Here is a 17292-nt window from a genome sequence, read left to right as displayed (position 1 = left end):
CTCCGGGCCCTCGCGTCAGCGGTGCGACGGGGGCAGGTACTTGCTGCCGAGTTTGTTGACGTAGGGGGAGGCCTGGAGCGTTGCTGCCGAGAGGGAAGGCCGCTCGGGCCGGACCGGAGGCACGGCAGCCGTTTCATTCGCAGGAGCAAGGAGGCTGCTTTTCACCGGGAAACCCCGCTCAGCTGAGCTGGTTCTGCGAGAAGGGAGCAGAGGAGCTGCCTCCAGCAGTAGTGCAGCCCAGTAGGGACAATAAGCGTTCACAGAAATTATTCAGCTAGCATTTACCACATGATCATACATACATACATACATGATCGGGTTGCTCAGATGAAAAACAGGAGGAGCGCTGTCCTGCTCCAGCCCTTCGGAGAGGACTGGCTGGGGCTCAGGGCCCCGCGTCCTTTTGCCTGAAGACGTGGGGCATGAGCCCTGCCGAGCCAGACGCAGCTGACTTAGGAGCAGGACCAGGGCAAAGCACCGTCCTCGCCCAGCACTGCAGATGCCACATTTCATACACACTCCCCAGGCCAGCCTTTGTCTCTGGGGGCATCAGTGATCCTCCTCTAGAGTTTGCTTTGGTCTCTCTAACCCACAAGCAGATACTTCAGAAGCCCGTTGCACGTGATAACCCTTTCTAAATCCTCAGGAGACTCATTACACCCAGCTTGGCTTGGCAGGAGACAAGAGCCTTGAAATACTAATGGAGCAGTAATGAGGGGAGTTGAGTGAGCATTGCGGCATCCCTAGAAACACACTTTCTAGACAGCAAAACAGCATCTAATCTGCAAGCAGAGGCAGGAAGGTCAAAGCAGATTAATTATTACAGCAGACAGAGGGTGTGAGCTGCTATTGAGATTTTAAACATTGCAGGGATTTTCCTGTGTGTAGGTTAGGGAATGCGGCACTTGCCAGCCACTTTGGAAACAAACCACCAGCAATATAGCATGAGTTAGCATAAATTCTTTCACTACAGTGCTAGGCTTGCTGCTATTGACTTCTGTACTCACACATATTTCTTCTTGATGATGCTCAATCCAGCCCTAAATCCAGAGTAGCCTTAGTACAAAAATTCATTGCCATGAGTGCAATGGAGCCCCAAACTGACATAACAAGGGGAATTTTTTCTAGAAGCTCAGTAATTGGTACAGAAATCTTTTCCATCTTAAGGACATAATAATAATAACAGATAGGTAAATGATCTTTTCTCCTGCTGTAGGTAGAGAATTCATAAGTTAAAGTCTTAACTGAGAATATAAAACTGCAAACAGACAAGTTCACACACACACTTTTAAGCTACTTACTTGTTTTCTAAAATAAAGCAATAACTGCTACAAAATAGAGACTTAAGCAGAAAAAAAACTAGTTCTGTGAAAGAATACAGGACTAAAACTTTTTAAATCTCTTAGGGGTTGAATATTTTTAAAGTTAAAATAGCCATACTCACCCTATTCAACAACATTACAAAAAGATGCTGGCTATCTCATAGCAAGAAGCTTTACATGTGAAGGGAAGTTTTATATGTAGGTCTGCAATGCCTCTTCACCCTTGGATTGGCCTGTTTGAAAATCACCTACCAATCAAGCAACATCTTTGGCTACTTAAAGGTGGGAGGCAGAGTGGGGACAAATTTGTTAAAGAAGCTGAGCAGCCTGTGGGTAGTTGAGGGTTTTCCAGTGCATGATGTGGTCTCTTTGATTGTACTGGGTGTACAGTAGTTGTATTGGTAAAATGTTTAGCTTAAGAGTATTTGAAGTTAATGTGTGTTTTATTCTGTAATGCTTGCTTTTTGTCTTTGTGTTAAAAGCCTGGCCACAGCTTTCCTTTACTTCTGGCTCTCTGATCTCTCTAGTGATGCTCTGGTGTTTCAATTACTTTTCTTTTGTTATTCCTGCTACACAGCTTGTGCTGAGTCCTGTGGAAAATGGGTGATTTAAACCATTGAGTTTAAGAGCTGGATTTTTGTGATCTCCTCTTAAACACATAACTCACCTTTTTATGTGCTGTTGGGTTCTTAAGTGTTTGGTTATTATCAGTAAGGGAGCAACAACAATTAAGCATGTAGGGGAAAGCTATATGTAAGGAATACTCTTACCTTTTAGTATTACTCTACTAGGCTTTTACTATAGCTTATAGCTTCTCAGTGTCACAGTCTTCTGCATTACTGAAGATAAGGCTTTCCCAAAATACAGGGGAGAACAACCCATCACTTGGCACACAATACTACAAGAATCCTAGCTAAAAGAAATATAATCTAACAGCAGGCTTCAGAAAAACATAGTATTTTTTCTGAAATTAAACCTTCAACTCAGCTTGTGAGCTTCAGTTTCCTCCTTGATTTTCCTAAATCTTTAAGTTAAAGCAGAAGTCCAAGTAGATATGTCAAAATGCTAGTTATTGTCTTTTCTGTCAGTGTGAGACACTCAAAAGGGGAGCACAGCACTTTCTTCCTGGATTAGTCCTGCTGTTGTGGAACTAATCTGTCAGTTTATAGATAGCTGATCTTTTTCCGTCGCAGATCATGAGATGTGTGCACAGCTGTGGCATTAGAAGCCTCAAACAGAAGCGCCTGTCTTTAAAGGAATATTGTGCAGGTAAACATTGGAAGCTAAACATCTAATTAAGAGCGAAGTAATCTCATTCAGGCCTCTGACTTTTTTGTAGTTAAAATAGCAAAATGCATATGTAGTATAAGCATGCTATGTGATGGAGCTGCAGAGTTGCTGGTGTGTTCAGGAGCTCTTTTCATCATACTGGCTATGCAGGAATTCTGCTGGGAAGACTATGCTGAGCCTTGGAAGAATTCTGTGTAGAATTCATAGATTCTACAAGGCTAGAATCTGTGCTTCTCACCCTGCTTCTAAAGATAAACCCCCAAAATGTGTAATTTTGCATCAGGTCTCGCCATAATTTTTGTTATCATTGTGCAGGATGCAAGAAATAACATTGGTCTCCTAAAGACAGGCAGGTAACAGCCTTTTTTTCTTTTTGTGAAAGTGCAGCCGGAGTGCCAAGGGTAAAGGAGACATTTAGAGATTTACTGAGATTCTCTTAGCTTATAGCTTCTCTACAGGGATTTGCAAAGGCCCATCACGAATACCACCTTGCTTCAGCCTTCTTGAGATGTCTAGAGGGTCTTGCTGCATACTTACCTATCAGGCTGGCTATGCCAGCATGTTTTTAAAGCACATTAGAGGCAGCTCTAGATGAATACTCTGGATTAAAACTGAAAGGCCACCAAGGAGCTTCCGTGTTGGGGTTAAGTTATGATCTGGGTAGCCTGAGTCTCTGCCAGGAGGAAGCAGCCATCCAAATGGGACAGTGAAGTCAATGCTGCTGGTTTGTCTAGAACCAGTAGCACAGATAGCTGAGCCCTCTCCTGCAACAGAGGAGTACTATTATGGAGCTATTGCTGTCTCACATCCTTTGACCCCCATCAGGGGCCGTATCTCACATTTTATATGCATCTCAGATGTATAAAGAAATGTGTATGTGCTGCATGACACTGGGAGGGCCGGTTGTCCTTAATGCAGTGGCTCTGCGTGACTCTAGGGACCAGTCCATAAGGGCTGTTGTTCTGCTTCTGGCTTACTGTCCAAGTTAGGCAGGCTTGCCTTTCCCTTTCCTCACTGGAGGAATTGAAGCCAGTCTGTTACAGTGAAAGTGAGTTGTGAGACTTCAGTAAACAATTTCTAATGTAGGCAAATAGTACAATGATCTGCAGGTGTCTAATTGTTGCTTCTCAAAGCAAAAATCACTGAAATGGAAATGAAAAGGAAACCCTATAGACTATTCAGTACTTGACCATTATTGCACCAGAAATGGGATAATGAGGCAGTATTGATCCTATAGGAACAGCATAAATACACCATGATGGACCATGGCTACAAGTGATAGCTTGTTCACTTCCAGAAGGCAGTGCTTTCCAAAGAGGGGATCTGGGGATATGGGAACATGGTCCTGGAGACAGGTGAAAGGTCTGGCGTCAAGCTCCACTATGTGAAAGATATCTTAGAATGTCTCTGCTCTTTTCCTAATTCTGATCCAATCTCTGGGAAATAACTTCTGGTGTATAATTTGATTTTATTTACCTAATAACACTCCTGTGGCTATTAAAGATAAGTTTCCAAATTGCTGTGAAAATCCTGATGTGTCCTTAGAGTGTGTTCAGTAATTAAATCAAACCTCAAACCTGCACTTTAGGCAATCAGCAGAAAAGCAAAACCTTCCTCCAAAACAGAGGCAGAATCTTGGCTTGTCTAAGTAGGAGAGAATTCAGTGAGATGTCCCCCAGACAGAGATGGTGAGCACTGCACCCATGAGAGCATGGTGATGTCTCTAGGAGTTTGAGGGCGTGCTTTCTCCTGTACTAGGCTGAATTGAGTTGTGTAAACACCCTGTTAACCTCTCTGCAGCTGTTGCCTTTCCCAGCAGGGTGGTGTGCAGTACATGTGAAAAGACTACAAGATAATTTGATGCTGTGACAATGTGAGCACACGGGGAAGTAGAAGGCTTACCCTAAATCATTAATTGTGTTGATGAAGTGCTTGCAAAATACTTTGTAACACTTGAGACAGAAATAGCTGTAAGAATGTAAAATGTTGTCATAAAAGTCTTTTAAGTGACTGTATCTGCATCCTGTAGCAGTTGAAGTTCTGGCCGCAGAAACATGATTTGAATGACACCCAAGTCAATAAGATCAGGTTTATAGATAAGTTTGCTGCAGACATACAGACAGTAAGAGGTGACTGAGTTTGTTTCAGGATGGAAGACTGTCAGTACTGTTTCTTGAGGATTATGCGATCTATTTGGTAACTTGTTTCGCTAGATCTGCTTTGTGGAGTGCTCTCCACAGTATTATTGGGATGAATGCCCTCAGTGCTCAAATTAATCTTTCTAGTAGGAACCTTTATCTAGTACTTGTGCAACCAGTGCAGCATTGCAGGTTAAAACTCAAGTAACTTTTGTTGCTGATAAATAACAGACACTGCAGAAAGATAGATAAAATGGTCCCTTTTTCATAATCCTGTTTTCTGTGTAAATCCAAACTAGGGAGGAGATTGTCTGAGATGAGAACAAATTGGGAAGAGCTTTCAGGCTGTCTGATCTCTCCTGTCTGCTTTGCAAAAAAAAGAATCAGATTAATGAATGTAATCAGATTAAGGCTGAACAAGGGAACATATCTGGGGGGCATCAGAACTCTGCTAATACCGAAGAACTGTATGAAAGAATCAATGTTAAGGGCCTAACATTGCTCTATCATTTAATTTAATGGCTTTCAAAGAAGTCCTGAGTGCAGGCAAGGGGGGCATGCTTTTCCAGAAGGTAGAAAGCCTTGAGGGAGCTGGGAAGTGGTTCTGAGACTCTGGCTTTAAGCAGGTGTTTCTTGGGGTGACAGCAACTTTGGCACATTGGCTTATGTAGAAAGGTTAGAGGTGTGGGGCATCTTTGGACACAGCATTTGATGCAGTCAAATCTACTCTAAACATCTCTCAGCCTGCTATGTTTTGTATAGAAAAACGATGCTGAAGGAAAAGGAGAATGTTCATGTAGCAGCAGGCAGAATTGGACATGAGTAAGGTTCAGAAAGACAGGAATGAGAGAAAGATAAAAAAGGGGTATATCTGAAAAAGAAGGGGAAACATGGTAGAAACAGAATGAGAGAGAGGGCATAGAAGGGAAAATGATTCATAGAGCAGCAGGAGACCCTCTGATTTTTACTGCCCGCAGCAAACTGAAAGCAAAATGCATGGTGCCAGAGCAGCAATGTACCACTGGTTCCTGCAGTGGCAGTGCTCCTACCTGCTGATCTTTGTGGAAAAGGCATTGTAAGTTTTCCAAGAGAAAGTAAATAAGAAGTGGAAATGCAAACATGAGGGGGAAAGGAAGAAGCTCAAGAATTTGATGGGAAAGTGCACTTAAGGTTTCTATTTAAATCCGATTTCTGCTTCTTTGCTACCAGTTGTATCTTTCAGCAAATACCTGTGGTGAGCAGAATTTGATGTTTAAATCCTGCTGGTTACCACCAGTGCTGGCATTGAGGGATTCCTCAATGTGTGGATTTTTGCTTTCCAATATGAAGTATATCTTTCAAAATACCCAGGTTTTTCTTGCTGCATTTATTGCCTTGTTTATATTTTAATTTCTCTGAGAGAATTTTCTGGGGCAGCCAAGGGGATGTTTGATGTGGTTTTAAAGACTAACAAGCAAGCATGAATGAAAGTAATAAGAAATATTGAGATATGAAACTGGTGCTGCCTGATTTTGTAATTTATTCTTTTTTTTTTTTCAATGTCTGGCTGATTTGCCCTAAGAATTGTTAAGTTCTAATTGAGGCATTCTTGCTGCTTGGGATATCTATAAATTCTAGCCATGTGTGTCCCTTCTGCATCTAGTAAGCTCTGAGTGCATATTGTAGCTGTAGCCTTTTACCTGGGGCATGTAAGGTCTGTTTACTCATCACTGATTTTCTTGAAATTATTTTGGCATTGATTGTCTAGGAAACATCTGTGGCTGTGTAAAATGTGCTTCACATCAGCTGTCAGGATCAGTTGCTGTTGCACAGACAGACTCATATGACAAGGGTGTTTTAAGCTTAGTTTACATAGGAAATAATGTAAGAACTAGAGACGCAGATAGTGGGGACCCTGGTTTTTTTTTCCTGTCTTCCATAATGCAATCAGCTGAACAAAGGTTTAGCATATCTCATTACAGTATTTTGTTTTGCAATGGATGAGGCAATTAAATGTGAGGGAGGGGAAACCAAATGGGGGAAGCTAATAGGGCATTACCTCTCATTACCATGAAAGAATGGGAAGATGTGAGCTATGGAATGTCTCAGTGCTGTAGTAGCAGGTGCAGGTTATCAGGCAGAGCTCTCACCGTGCTCCCGGAGGTTTGACTTGCAAAGGAGCAGGTGACTCCTGTTGCAGGCTGGTTCCTAGTTGATGCAAGCATGTTCAAATCTATGCAGATCCACTGTCAGCTGCTCCTCTCTGGGTGGCTGCTGGAAAGTTGTGTGTGTGCACGTGTGAGCTTTCCAGTCTTAATCTGCATTATAAAGCATGTGTGTGCATATAAGCTTTCTGTAGAGCTCTGGAACATATGTGTCATGAGCAGTGAAACAAGAAAAGCAGATGTCCTGAACATGCCCCTCCTACCCGGGGATTAGAGATGCTCAGGGTAAAGCAGAGGCAAGCTGGGACACACCTCCCCGCCTCACCACCGGAGACAGCAGCAGTTCCTGCAGGTTCAATGGGCTTCTGCTCTTTGGTCAAATAAACCCCTGCAGCTCTAGTTCCAGCAACCATCCCCTTCTTTTGGTTAACCAGGGAGGAGTAGGATGGCCTATGCTGAGGAAGACAGGTAAGGTGCTGTGAAACAGGGGATGCACAGACATCCAAGCTGGAAGGGGCTGGTGAAATTGCTTTGCTTCTTCTAGCCTTGTTTTCCTCTTCTTCCTACTGGGCACTCAATAAATGTCAGACAAGGCTGCTCAGAAGTAAACATCTTATTATTGAGGAGGAGCCTGGCTGTCTCCCTGTGTCAGGTGCTGGTATTATGCAATACAGCGCAGAGCAGGTGACCTTGGGAGAGGTTATGGCCCAGAAGAGGTAAATGTGGTGGTGTAGAGAGACATGCACTGTGTGTATGCATGATGGTGTGCCCCTCTGAAACATAATGTTTGCTTTCTTTGTTTGGATATGTCTGCTTTTTACATGGATTTGCTTTCAGCCATCCTGGAAGCATAATGAGGGTGGGGTTTTATATGCCATAAAAGATCTGTCATTGGTGACAGTCCTGTGTTTTGCAGCAGATGTGTTTCTGCAGTGGATGACAGCAATCACAATAAAGGGGGTTGTGTTTTCAGCTCATCCTGTGATTTAATCCAAACTGAGCACTGTTATTAGGTGTGCATTGTTGGAGACGGAGGAGCTATAGGGGGCTTTGTGCTACATGTATTAATTCAAGCTGCGAAAAAGCTTGCATAAACCTCAGGTTCTTGCAGTTCTAGGCTAAACATTGCATTTGATGACTCACAGGTCGAACTTTCACTCTGTTCCTCTAGAGCAGCAGGTATCTCTTCACATTCAGGAATTATCTGTGCCTGCCAGTTCCTTTTGATGCTGTGCATCTGGAAGATTTCTGAAAACTAAACAGTGCAAGCAGGGCACTGCAGATGAATTTTGACATCACTGTGCTCTCAGCACTGATGTACCCAAAGTTTGTGGGATGGAGAGGGCTCTGCGAGGCCCCTGCCTGCCTACTGAAGTTCCTTTCAGGCAGGGAGAGTGACACAGAGCTGCAGTTCTGCTGCTTTGGTTACAAAATATTTTAACATCATCTGTTTGGAAGGGAAAGATATTTCCCTGAAACCTGGTACAGCTCTGTCAATCCCAATGTCTTCAGCAGGCATTGAATGGGATTCATCCCACGCTTATAAAATTTCTGGGGATACAGGAATAATATCTCTTCTTTAATGTTATTTTGCAAAGGTGTATGCACCTTAAAAATACTGATAAAGAGGAAGAGTAGATCCTGGTGACCTCGTTCAGTTCTCATGCCTGCTGCAGGTACATCAAAAGCTCAGATATTACGTTTAAATTCTCTTGGTTCCCTCTACTTTCTAAGTAAGGCTGACTGTCATTCAGCAGTGAAATTGGTGGGAACATTCATTAATGTATGTAAAGCTCTTTTAGAGCTTTTATCTGGGAGGAAGGGATAATATAGTCAGTTAAGTGCAGTCTGTATTAATGTCACTTCCGTAGCTTTTGCTTATTTCAGGAGCTGCTCATACACTTGGCAAATTCAATAGCATGTTATGCTAAATAAACTTCCTCATTTCCAGGCTTTTCTTTTGACAAGTATTTCAGCTAAGTGTGACTCTTCATTTTGTGATGCCTATGGAAGTTATTTCTTCTCACTGGATTGCAGGTTTATGACATACTCAGGTATTTTTGATATTGTAGTTTGTAACACGGAGCACAAGTTTGATGTATCAGGCATTGGAAAGGCCTTACAGCAGGAGATAGCTAGGAGATGAAAAAACACTTAGCTAGAAGATGCTTGTGCAATAACTACCTGCATTGTCAGTATAAAGAAATTAAAACAAGAGTAGAATTAAGGTCCTTTATTTGAATAGCTGATATATCAGTCAGAGGAACCAGCAATACACTGACAGTCAGATCCTCCTGGGGTGTGGAGCAGCACTGTGGGTGCTGTAGGGCTGCAGACAGCAGAATCCCACCATGACCAAGGTTTGCACCTTTGGAAATAAACTTGATTCCAAAAATAAGAAACATTCATGAAGTGACAGCTTGCCAGCATCTCCAGTCAATTTTACATTACCTTCAGCCTTGAACTATCTGATTCTCTCACCCCTTAATAAGCAGATCAGGTTTTTGTACAGAGAAAATGCTGCCCCTACCTGTATTGGTTCACTCTGACCATATAGAGTCATTAATTCTACTCATCAGTGGTAATGACTGAGTCACTAACAAGAAACGCTGTCACTGCCCTTGCCTTTGAGGAGAGTTTGCAATTAAGCTTCGTGTTGCCTTTTGGAAAGTATCTATGTTTTTTCTGTTGGAAACAGGATTATGGGATTATTCTGCTATTGACCGTGTTTCAAAACTGATTAATGCATCTGATGCATACTGGACTGACAGGCCTAAAAATTGAAGTTGTCTCCCTTGGCTGTGCAATGCCAACTTCTATCCTGCTTTCTAGCAGTGTGCCTCAGTGCTGGGGAAGACAGATTTTTTGCCAAGGTGTTTGAGCAGTCCCCCTCTTAAATCAGACAACATAAGCCCAGGAGCACAGATTCCTGGTTTTCACTTATGTTGACATAAGCTGATCTCATTGAGCCTCTTGACAAAGATCAGACTCTGGGTGTAACCCACCACCCACCCTGTGGGAGAGGACGAATAAAATCTGTTCAGCCTTCTGTACTGAAACCACATGTGTTTGAGAAGGTGAATGTTTGATATGTGGTACCAGCCTGGAAAGAAAGCACTATAGAATGAAATTAGTAAAGAGGATTTAAATGCTTGCCTGTGGCCAAGAGTAAAGTGTGAGGTTAAGTGAAACCTCTTCAGCAATAGCAATGAAGCCCCTATTATTTTAGTCTTAGTGAAACTTCTTTTTCTTTGCACCTTTCTAGGACTCTTGTCCTTTGAAGCTTGTTCTTTGGGTGGGTTGATAGACTCACTGACCTGTTCTCCTTCTGCAGAAATAGCTATGAGATGTGTAAGGAAACAGCAGATTGGTTGCGTGCCCGCACTGCCCAGTGCCCAAAGACTGCCATCATCTGTGGATCTGGACTGGGAGGCCTGGCTGATGTGTTGGATAACAAGACAGTCTTCCTGTATGAGGACATCCTTCACTTCCCACGGAGCACAGGTTAGTACATTCCAGGGCATCAGAATCCCATGCATCAGCAGCCTGCAACAGTCTTACAGAAAGATTAGTCAACGTGCACCACTTGGCATTGGTCTGCAAACCAGTCTCTGGTGAAATGTGTTCACAGTAAAATAATAAATTAAGATACATATTTCTGTGCTATGATATTTAGTTGACTTTGAGCTCTTTGCCCTGCTGTAATGCATAATCATTAACTGACAAATGCTTCTAAAGTCAAAGATCTTGAGACCTGTAACTGAAATGGCAATATTAATTTCCAGTTGCAGGGCATCTTGGCAGATTGGTGTTTGGGGAGCTGAATGGACAGCCCTGTGTGTGTATGCAGGGACGTTTCCACTGTTACGAAGGGTACTCTGTCAGCATGGTGAGTTCTTGAAATAATCCACGCAGGGGCAAGTGTGCTGTAAAAGATGCAAAAGGGACTGCTTGCTTTGATATCTAGCTACAGGAGGTTACCTCTCACAATGAACTTACATTGTTCTTGTAATTGTGCTTAGATTTGAGATTTCTCCCAAAAAAATAAAACTGGGAGCTCAAACCAAGAGGTAGGCAGCTTCTGCTAGGTGAAGCTGATGTGCAGCCATGCAGAGTGGCTAGCCCTGCTATACTTTAGGGGAAAATGATATATCAGACAAGGCAGATTAATATACACAATCTTGGTTTACTGTCTTATAGTTTTGTTTGCTGGTTTATTTTTGTAGCTTTGAGATTTTACTTGTGGTTGAGATCAGTTTGCATACATATATAAACTGTAATACTTGGCACCACTCAGCTTTTTGGCAGGGGGGAGAAACTGTTTTAAATGCACTTGACACAAAACTAGGTTTATCAAGACATGTTTGTCTATTAAAATTAACTCATTTCTTAAAGAAGGGATGTCCATAGTTAGGAATTATTTCTGCTCACAGCTCCATTAGCATTTCAGAGGTAGCAGATACCCTGCTTCCTTCTTGATTCCTTGAAATCAAACTTCTTTTTTTTTTTCCAGTTCCCAGTTATTTCTTAATTTTGGATAAGCAGGTCAGTGAAGTGAACTCATGTGAATAAAATGAAATGAATAAAAACTTTATGGTCCTGTAAAATGCCATCAGTGCTGTAAAAAGCTGGTTTATCAATTACGAAGTATTGAGCTGTAGTGTTGAGTTTAACTACTTATGCACAAGTCCATGTGCATAAGTAGTTACTTCAGTCAGCCCAGTGGATTGATTTCTGTAAGACCTTGGCAGCAAGGAAAAACTATCTGCATATTAGGGTTTTGTTTTGGTTTGGTTTTTTTGTACGATGTTTATTTGACCTTAATAAAACTGTAGGAAATATGGGCTTGAATTTTAACGGTTTTCATTTAAATATCAGGTTTTAGTATGTTTAAAAAACACTAAAATTCTTTCTATTAAAATTAGAGGAATATTTAAAATTGGAGAAAGTTTTGTCTTCTTGTAGCCTTATGTAGAGCCTTCTCTGCATTACAAATGCTATCCACAACTTGTAAGGCTGATGTAGCAGTAGCTATCTAGTAATTGTGATACTCACGGCATATATGCCTCTGGCTCTTGCAGGTTACTTTTCCCATCAGGGTCTTGTTTCTCCTCGGGGTGGAGATCTTGATTGTCACAAATGCTGCTGGGGGACTGAATCCCAACTTCCAAGTGGGAGATATCATGTTCATTAGGGATCACATCAGTATGTTTGGCTTGGGAGGGCAGAATCCACTGCGTGGGCCAAATGATGAGAGGTAAGAAGGCATCAGCTCTGCTACCAACTAATCCTTTCTTTCTCTGGCTGCAGGCTAGGACTGCCAGCTGTGCCTGCTGGCAAGTGTTTACTGAGAGGTAGAGTGTGGCTCCAGGTACACACAAGGGAAAAGTTAAAGCAAAAGCAGTAGGTTTGTGTGCTATGTCACCTCCCCTGCCTTCCCCAAGCACCCTTCTGTCCTGGGTTTAGCAGTAGCAGTTTTTCTCCTTCTTAGTACCTGGTGCAGCGCTGTGTTTTGACTTTTAGCCTGGGAACAGAGCTGATAACACCTATGTTTCTAGTTGTTGCTCAGTAATGTTTACCCTGACTTAGGACTTTGTGAGTCTCATGCTCTGCCAGGGACAAGGGGAGGCCAGGAGGAAGCAGAGACAGGACACCTGACCCAAGCTAGCCAAAGAGGTATTCCATACCACAACATGTCATGCCCAGGGAGGTAACTGGGAGGTACCTGGAAGGGCACGGGCTCTCTTCGGGGGGTTGAACTCGTTCGGCGGTGGTATTGTATTCTCTTCTCTTGTTATTTTCTCTTATCATTATTATTACTGGTGGTAGCAGTAGTGGTCTGTGTTACACCTTAGTTACTGGGCTGTTCTTCTCTCCTCCCATGGGAGTTAACAGTCTCTCGATTCTCCTCCCTATCCCTCTGGGAGTGGGGCGGGGGGTGTGGGTGGGTTTGGGGCTGGAAGGTAAGAAAGAGGGAGAAAAAAGGTGGGGGAGTGAGTGAACGAGCTGTGTGGCTCGGTTTGAACCTCAACACCTTCCTTGCTGTTGCTTACTCTTACAAGCCTCTAAGGAATTCATAAGCAAGCCTCCAGAAGGTTTTGTTTTACAAATGAAGGCTTGTGATCCCTCTCCTGACATGGCCAGCCGTACCATCTGCTGTAGAGACCTGCTTCTGTCTCTTCTTGTCAGTATCTCTCTGTGTTAATTCCTCATATTTGAGCAGTCTGAACTGCAGTCTCCAGCCTGCATGTAACAACAGCCATTTCTGGTGTGATGGAACTGATACAAGAAAGGCCAGGCAGTAAGCTGATCTCAGAACAAAGATAAAAATTCCAAACATCCTGATAACCACCTTCGTAGCCAGGTCATTAAACTGGGGTGCCTTTGTTAACATGTATTCACTGAAGGCATCAGTCTGAGAGGCGGTTGTCTTGTCAGCTTCATAAGAGACCTCTAGATCTGAGATTGACCTGCTACTTTTTCAGCTGGGAAATCAGGTTTCCTATAGTAGCTGTGTAGTAGGATCTTTACCCTACGGATGGGGCACAGAGGGTCTTGTGACACATCCTCACCTCTGGACTGCTGTTGCCACTGGACAGGTTGCTTAGAGCAGAAGGTTGGACTAGATGACCTTGAGGTCTTTGCCAGAATTAATCTATTAAGCTAAAATCTCTTTCAAAGGCACCTTTCAGACTGGTAGGGTGGAAGGCAACCAGTACCCTCAAGGTCATAGCAGTTCAGGGGGACTGATGGACCAGTGTTTACAAAAAGAAGCCCCTTGGCACTCTAGTGGGGCTAAAAAGAGTATGAGGATGCATCCACTGGAGACTCAGGCTGAGGAAAGGAGAGCACATCAAATGTCAGGGGAGTCAAAATGTAAGCAATAAAGATCCAAAGCTGTCAAGAGCCTTATAGAAGTAAGAAAGAAGCTGGACTGTGAAAAGGTGGTAAGAATAGCAAGAATTGTTTCCTAACAAGCTGGCGGGAGAGAAGCCAGATGAAAGCCAGGTGCGTGAAGTCAGAGGATGGGTGAAGGACATGGTAGTTTATGAGAAAAGAGTGAGTTTAAATAACAAGATGGTTAAATCTGTTATTGGGTTGCTGCCTTCATTTGTAAAAAGAACATATTTACAGGACAGGCATCTGGACCTTCCTGGTTTCTTTCCAAAAAGTTCTGTCCAAAAACAAGGTGGTCTGCCTAGCTTCCTTTTACAATCAGTTCCTTCTGGATGTAATGCCAGAGCTGGCTCCTACTTCTGAAGAAATAGGAAAGGTGCTAGCAACTGCCTCAGGGATAAACACTGTTCTGTGATTCAGGTGTCAACAGAACAGTACCCATCTGAAAAGAATCATCTTTACATCTTCATAGGTCAATTGTAGGATTCACTCAGTCAGGAGCAGGACTGAGCTGTCATCTAAAGACCCAAAGGAAGCAAAATACCCAGCCTTGAAGCACAGGATGGAGGCTACCTAAAATGTGGCCTTGGAGCTCCAACATGTGCTTCTCTTTCCATTTCCTTACAAGGCATGACACTCCAAATGGGATGCTGTAATCTAAACACAGACATCTAAAACCATCTGACATTCTGCTGAGTATCTCATACCCATTCTCTGGGGCTGGCAAGTGCAATGTAAGACCTACAGGATGGACGCATACTCTGGATGGGCATCTCAAATGGGCAATTGAATTGTTCTTCCATCCTAAAGAAGTTTCCAAGCTTGTGCTTGGTGTGATTTTGTTATGTCAGAAATCAAATGCAGAAGTGGATGCTCTTTCCTGGGATGTATTTTCTGACTATGAAACTTGGTTCATCTTCCAAAGAAAATCTTTCCTTGAAGTCCCTTCAAACTGGTCTAATGTAAACAGTAAAGGGGAAAGATCCGAATCTCATCTGATTTGTCCAGTGCATCCAATCTTTTGTTTCAAGCATATGGCTGTCAGTATGGGGACAGGACAGCCCTTGCTGCTGTGGTACAGGGCATCCCTGCTGTGAGTCTGGTTATATAGCTGCCTGCTGCCATGAACCCTAATTGTGATAACTGATACTCCACCAGGCCCTGCTCAAACCCTCTCACTGGCCTGTTTTTTGTGCCTTGGTGCTACTGAGACCCTGTCTGCAAGCTCTTGTGCAGGAGAAGCAAAGAGCAGCATCTGTCTGATGAACAAGGTTTGAAAGCCACCATGGTCAGTTACTGGGGAGAGAGAACTAGCCGTCAGTGCTCCCTGGAGATGGAAGTCTTTTGGAAGACCATTCCAGCAGGGTTGGTGCAGTAGGAAAGCAGTGCCAGACCTTCCAACAGTCATAACTTCCGCACACTGAGTGTTTCGAGTGATTAGATCTAGGAGGAAAGCCATGATGGCAGAATTACCTGATGCTGAGGCTGGAATGAGAGAGATTGCATCCATGGCTGGTCTGCCCTTTACATTTCCCACTTATCTAAAGGATGAGCATCCAGGAACTCTGATGGAGGGAAGGTAGCAGTAGCAATATCTCATAGCTGTGCCCTTTCCTGATTTGCAGGTTTGGAGTGAGGTTTCCCTGCATGTCAGATGCTTACGAACAAGACCTGCTTGGCCTGGCAATGGAGAGTGCTCAGGAGCTGGGCTTTGTGAGCTTCACCCGAGAAGGAGTGTACTGCCAGCTGGCTGGTCCCTCCTATGAAACCATTGCTGAGTGCCGTGTGCTGCAGGCACTGGGAGCAGATGCTGTAGGTAAGATGCCTGGGCTGGGAAGGTTGGTTGGGCACATGAATTGAACAATTCTGCTCAACACTGAGTTTCTTCAGTCTTTGACTCTCCTGGGCCAAGAGAATGAGCTCTGTGTTTCTGCTTAGTTTTGCAGTGTCTTAGTGCAGCTCCTAGGGTGGATCTGCAGAAAGCCCCTATGCGTATGGCTGCCCAGGACAGGGATCCGAGCATGATGTTGTTTTATTTCCCATGCTCAGATGGCTCAGCTTCAGCAGGACTGAGTGGGCCCAATCTGAAATAGTCATATTCTTTTTTTTTTTTTTTTTAATCCTGACACTGAAGATTTTCACTGTGTCCCTTCCCTACAAATCAACCCTCTGTAAGTCTTGGTTGTTTAGGAGTGGTAATAAGGGGTATCTTCCCAACCCCAGGTATGGACTGTAAGAAGATCATAGAGCCCTAGAATGGTTTGGGTTGGAAGGGAGCTTAAAGCTCGTCCAGTTCCAGCCCCCTGCCACAGTCAGGGACACCTTCCACTAGAGCAGCTTGCTCCAAGCCCTGTCTAACCTGGCCTTGAACACTGCCAGGGATGGGGCAGCCACAGCTCCTCTGGGCAACCTGTGCCAGGGCCTCAGCACCCTCACAGGGAAGAGCATCTCCATGGCTTCCTATGGACTTGCTCAAACAGGTCCACATCCCTCTTGTGTTGTTACCCCAGAGCTGAACACAGGACTGCAGGTGTGGTGAGGGTATTTCACAAGATCCGTATGATTCCTCCAGCTTGACCCCTGGCTCATGGAAGATTAGTCATTAATATCTGCAGATTCGTTGAGGAAGGGAGCTCAGCTTCCCACAAAGGCTTATTTGTGGTGGCTTTTTTAGCTGAGGAAGAGCCAAATGACACAGCACATCAGTATTTCTCTTAGCAAGGCTGCAGGCAGTCTCTCACATCTTTGGAGAGAGATGTAGCTCACAGAAATCAAATGTTTGAGGTTTCTTGAGCTGAGCAGGGTCTTAACTGTAGTGCTGCAGCTATTGCAGCCTTTATGTATTACATAGCTCAGAATTAGAGAGCTGGAGGTATATGAGACAAGGGTATGTGCTATAGGTAGGATTGTGGTGTGCGACCTTGGAGAGATCTTAGTTTGGTGGAAATCCTGCCTCATTCTGGTCCTTTTCTCTCCTACCATAGGCATGAGCACCATCCCAGAAGTAATTGTAGCCAGGCACTGTGGCCTCCGCGTTCTTGGCATCTCCCTCATCACAAACAAGGTGGTGATGAGCTACAACAGTCAAGAGAAAGCCAACCATGAGGAAGTGCTGCGCGTCTCAGTGGTCCGGGCTGAAGCGTTGCAGAAGCTGGTCACACACCTCCTTGGCAAACTGGGGGAAAGCACAAACCCTCTGTGACCTCCACCCTTTTATCATTTGTATCCTACTGTGTGAACACTAGCAAATGGTGTTGGTGAGGCTGTTGTCTGATATTGAATAGACCTGTTGATCTTTGTACCTGTGCTTTAGCTGTTCAGGTGCAGAGGCTTGCTTTGCATTTTACCAGACTGATCCCCTTGTTAGTAGCCAGTGACCAAAATGGCTTTCTGGGATACAGAGTTGGACCTCTGGCAGACTCCAAAGCCCACATCAGCAATGAGCCCCTTGGTGCTGTGAGCTCCAGCTCCCCCATCATTCTGCTGCAGAGCTGTTTGGTG

At 43.9% G+C, this 17292-nt stretch overlaps 1 protein-coding gene across 2 annotated transcripts; it reads left to right on the top strand.

Moving 5' to 3' along the window:
• The first annotated feature begins 2514 nt into the window (after window positions 1–2514).
• On the top strand, window positions 2515–17090 carry LOC136005456 (purine nucleoside phosphorylase-like). 2 transcript variants are annotated; one of them, XM_065662947.1, is made up of 6 exons: window positions 2515–2591; window positions 10229–10398; window positions 10680–10783; window positions 11976–12151; window positions 15417–15607; window positions 16776–17090. In XM_065662947.1, exons 2-6 carry the CDS (start codon window positions 10242–10244, stop codon window positions 16991–16993), a joined length of 846 nt encoding a protein of 281 aa, XP_065519019.1. In that variant the 5' UTR covers window positions 2515–2591; window positions 10229–10241; the 3' UTR covers window positions 16994–17090. The 2 variants fall into 2 exon arrangements, with proteins under 2 accessions (XP_065519019.1, XP_065519018.1); XM_065662946.1 differs by lacking the exon at window positions 2515–2591 and adding an exon at window positions 7206–7362.
• Window positions 17091–17292: the final 202 nt, after the last annotated feature.

This window comes from Lathamus discolor, chromosome Z (assembly GCF_037157495.1).
Source record: "Lathamus discolor isolate bLatDis1 chromosome Z, bLatDis1.hap1, whole genome shotgun sequence".
In the NCBI taxonomy this organism is placed as follows: Eukaryota; Metazoa; Chordata; class Aves; order Psittaciformes; family Psittacidae; genus Lathamus; species Lathamus discolor.
This window is presented reverse-complemented; position numbering and strand designations above follow the sequence as displayed.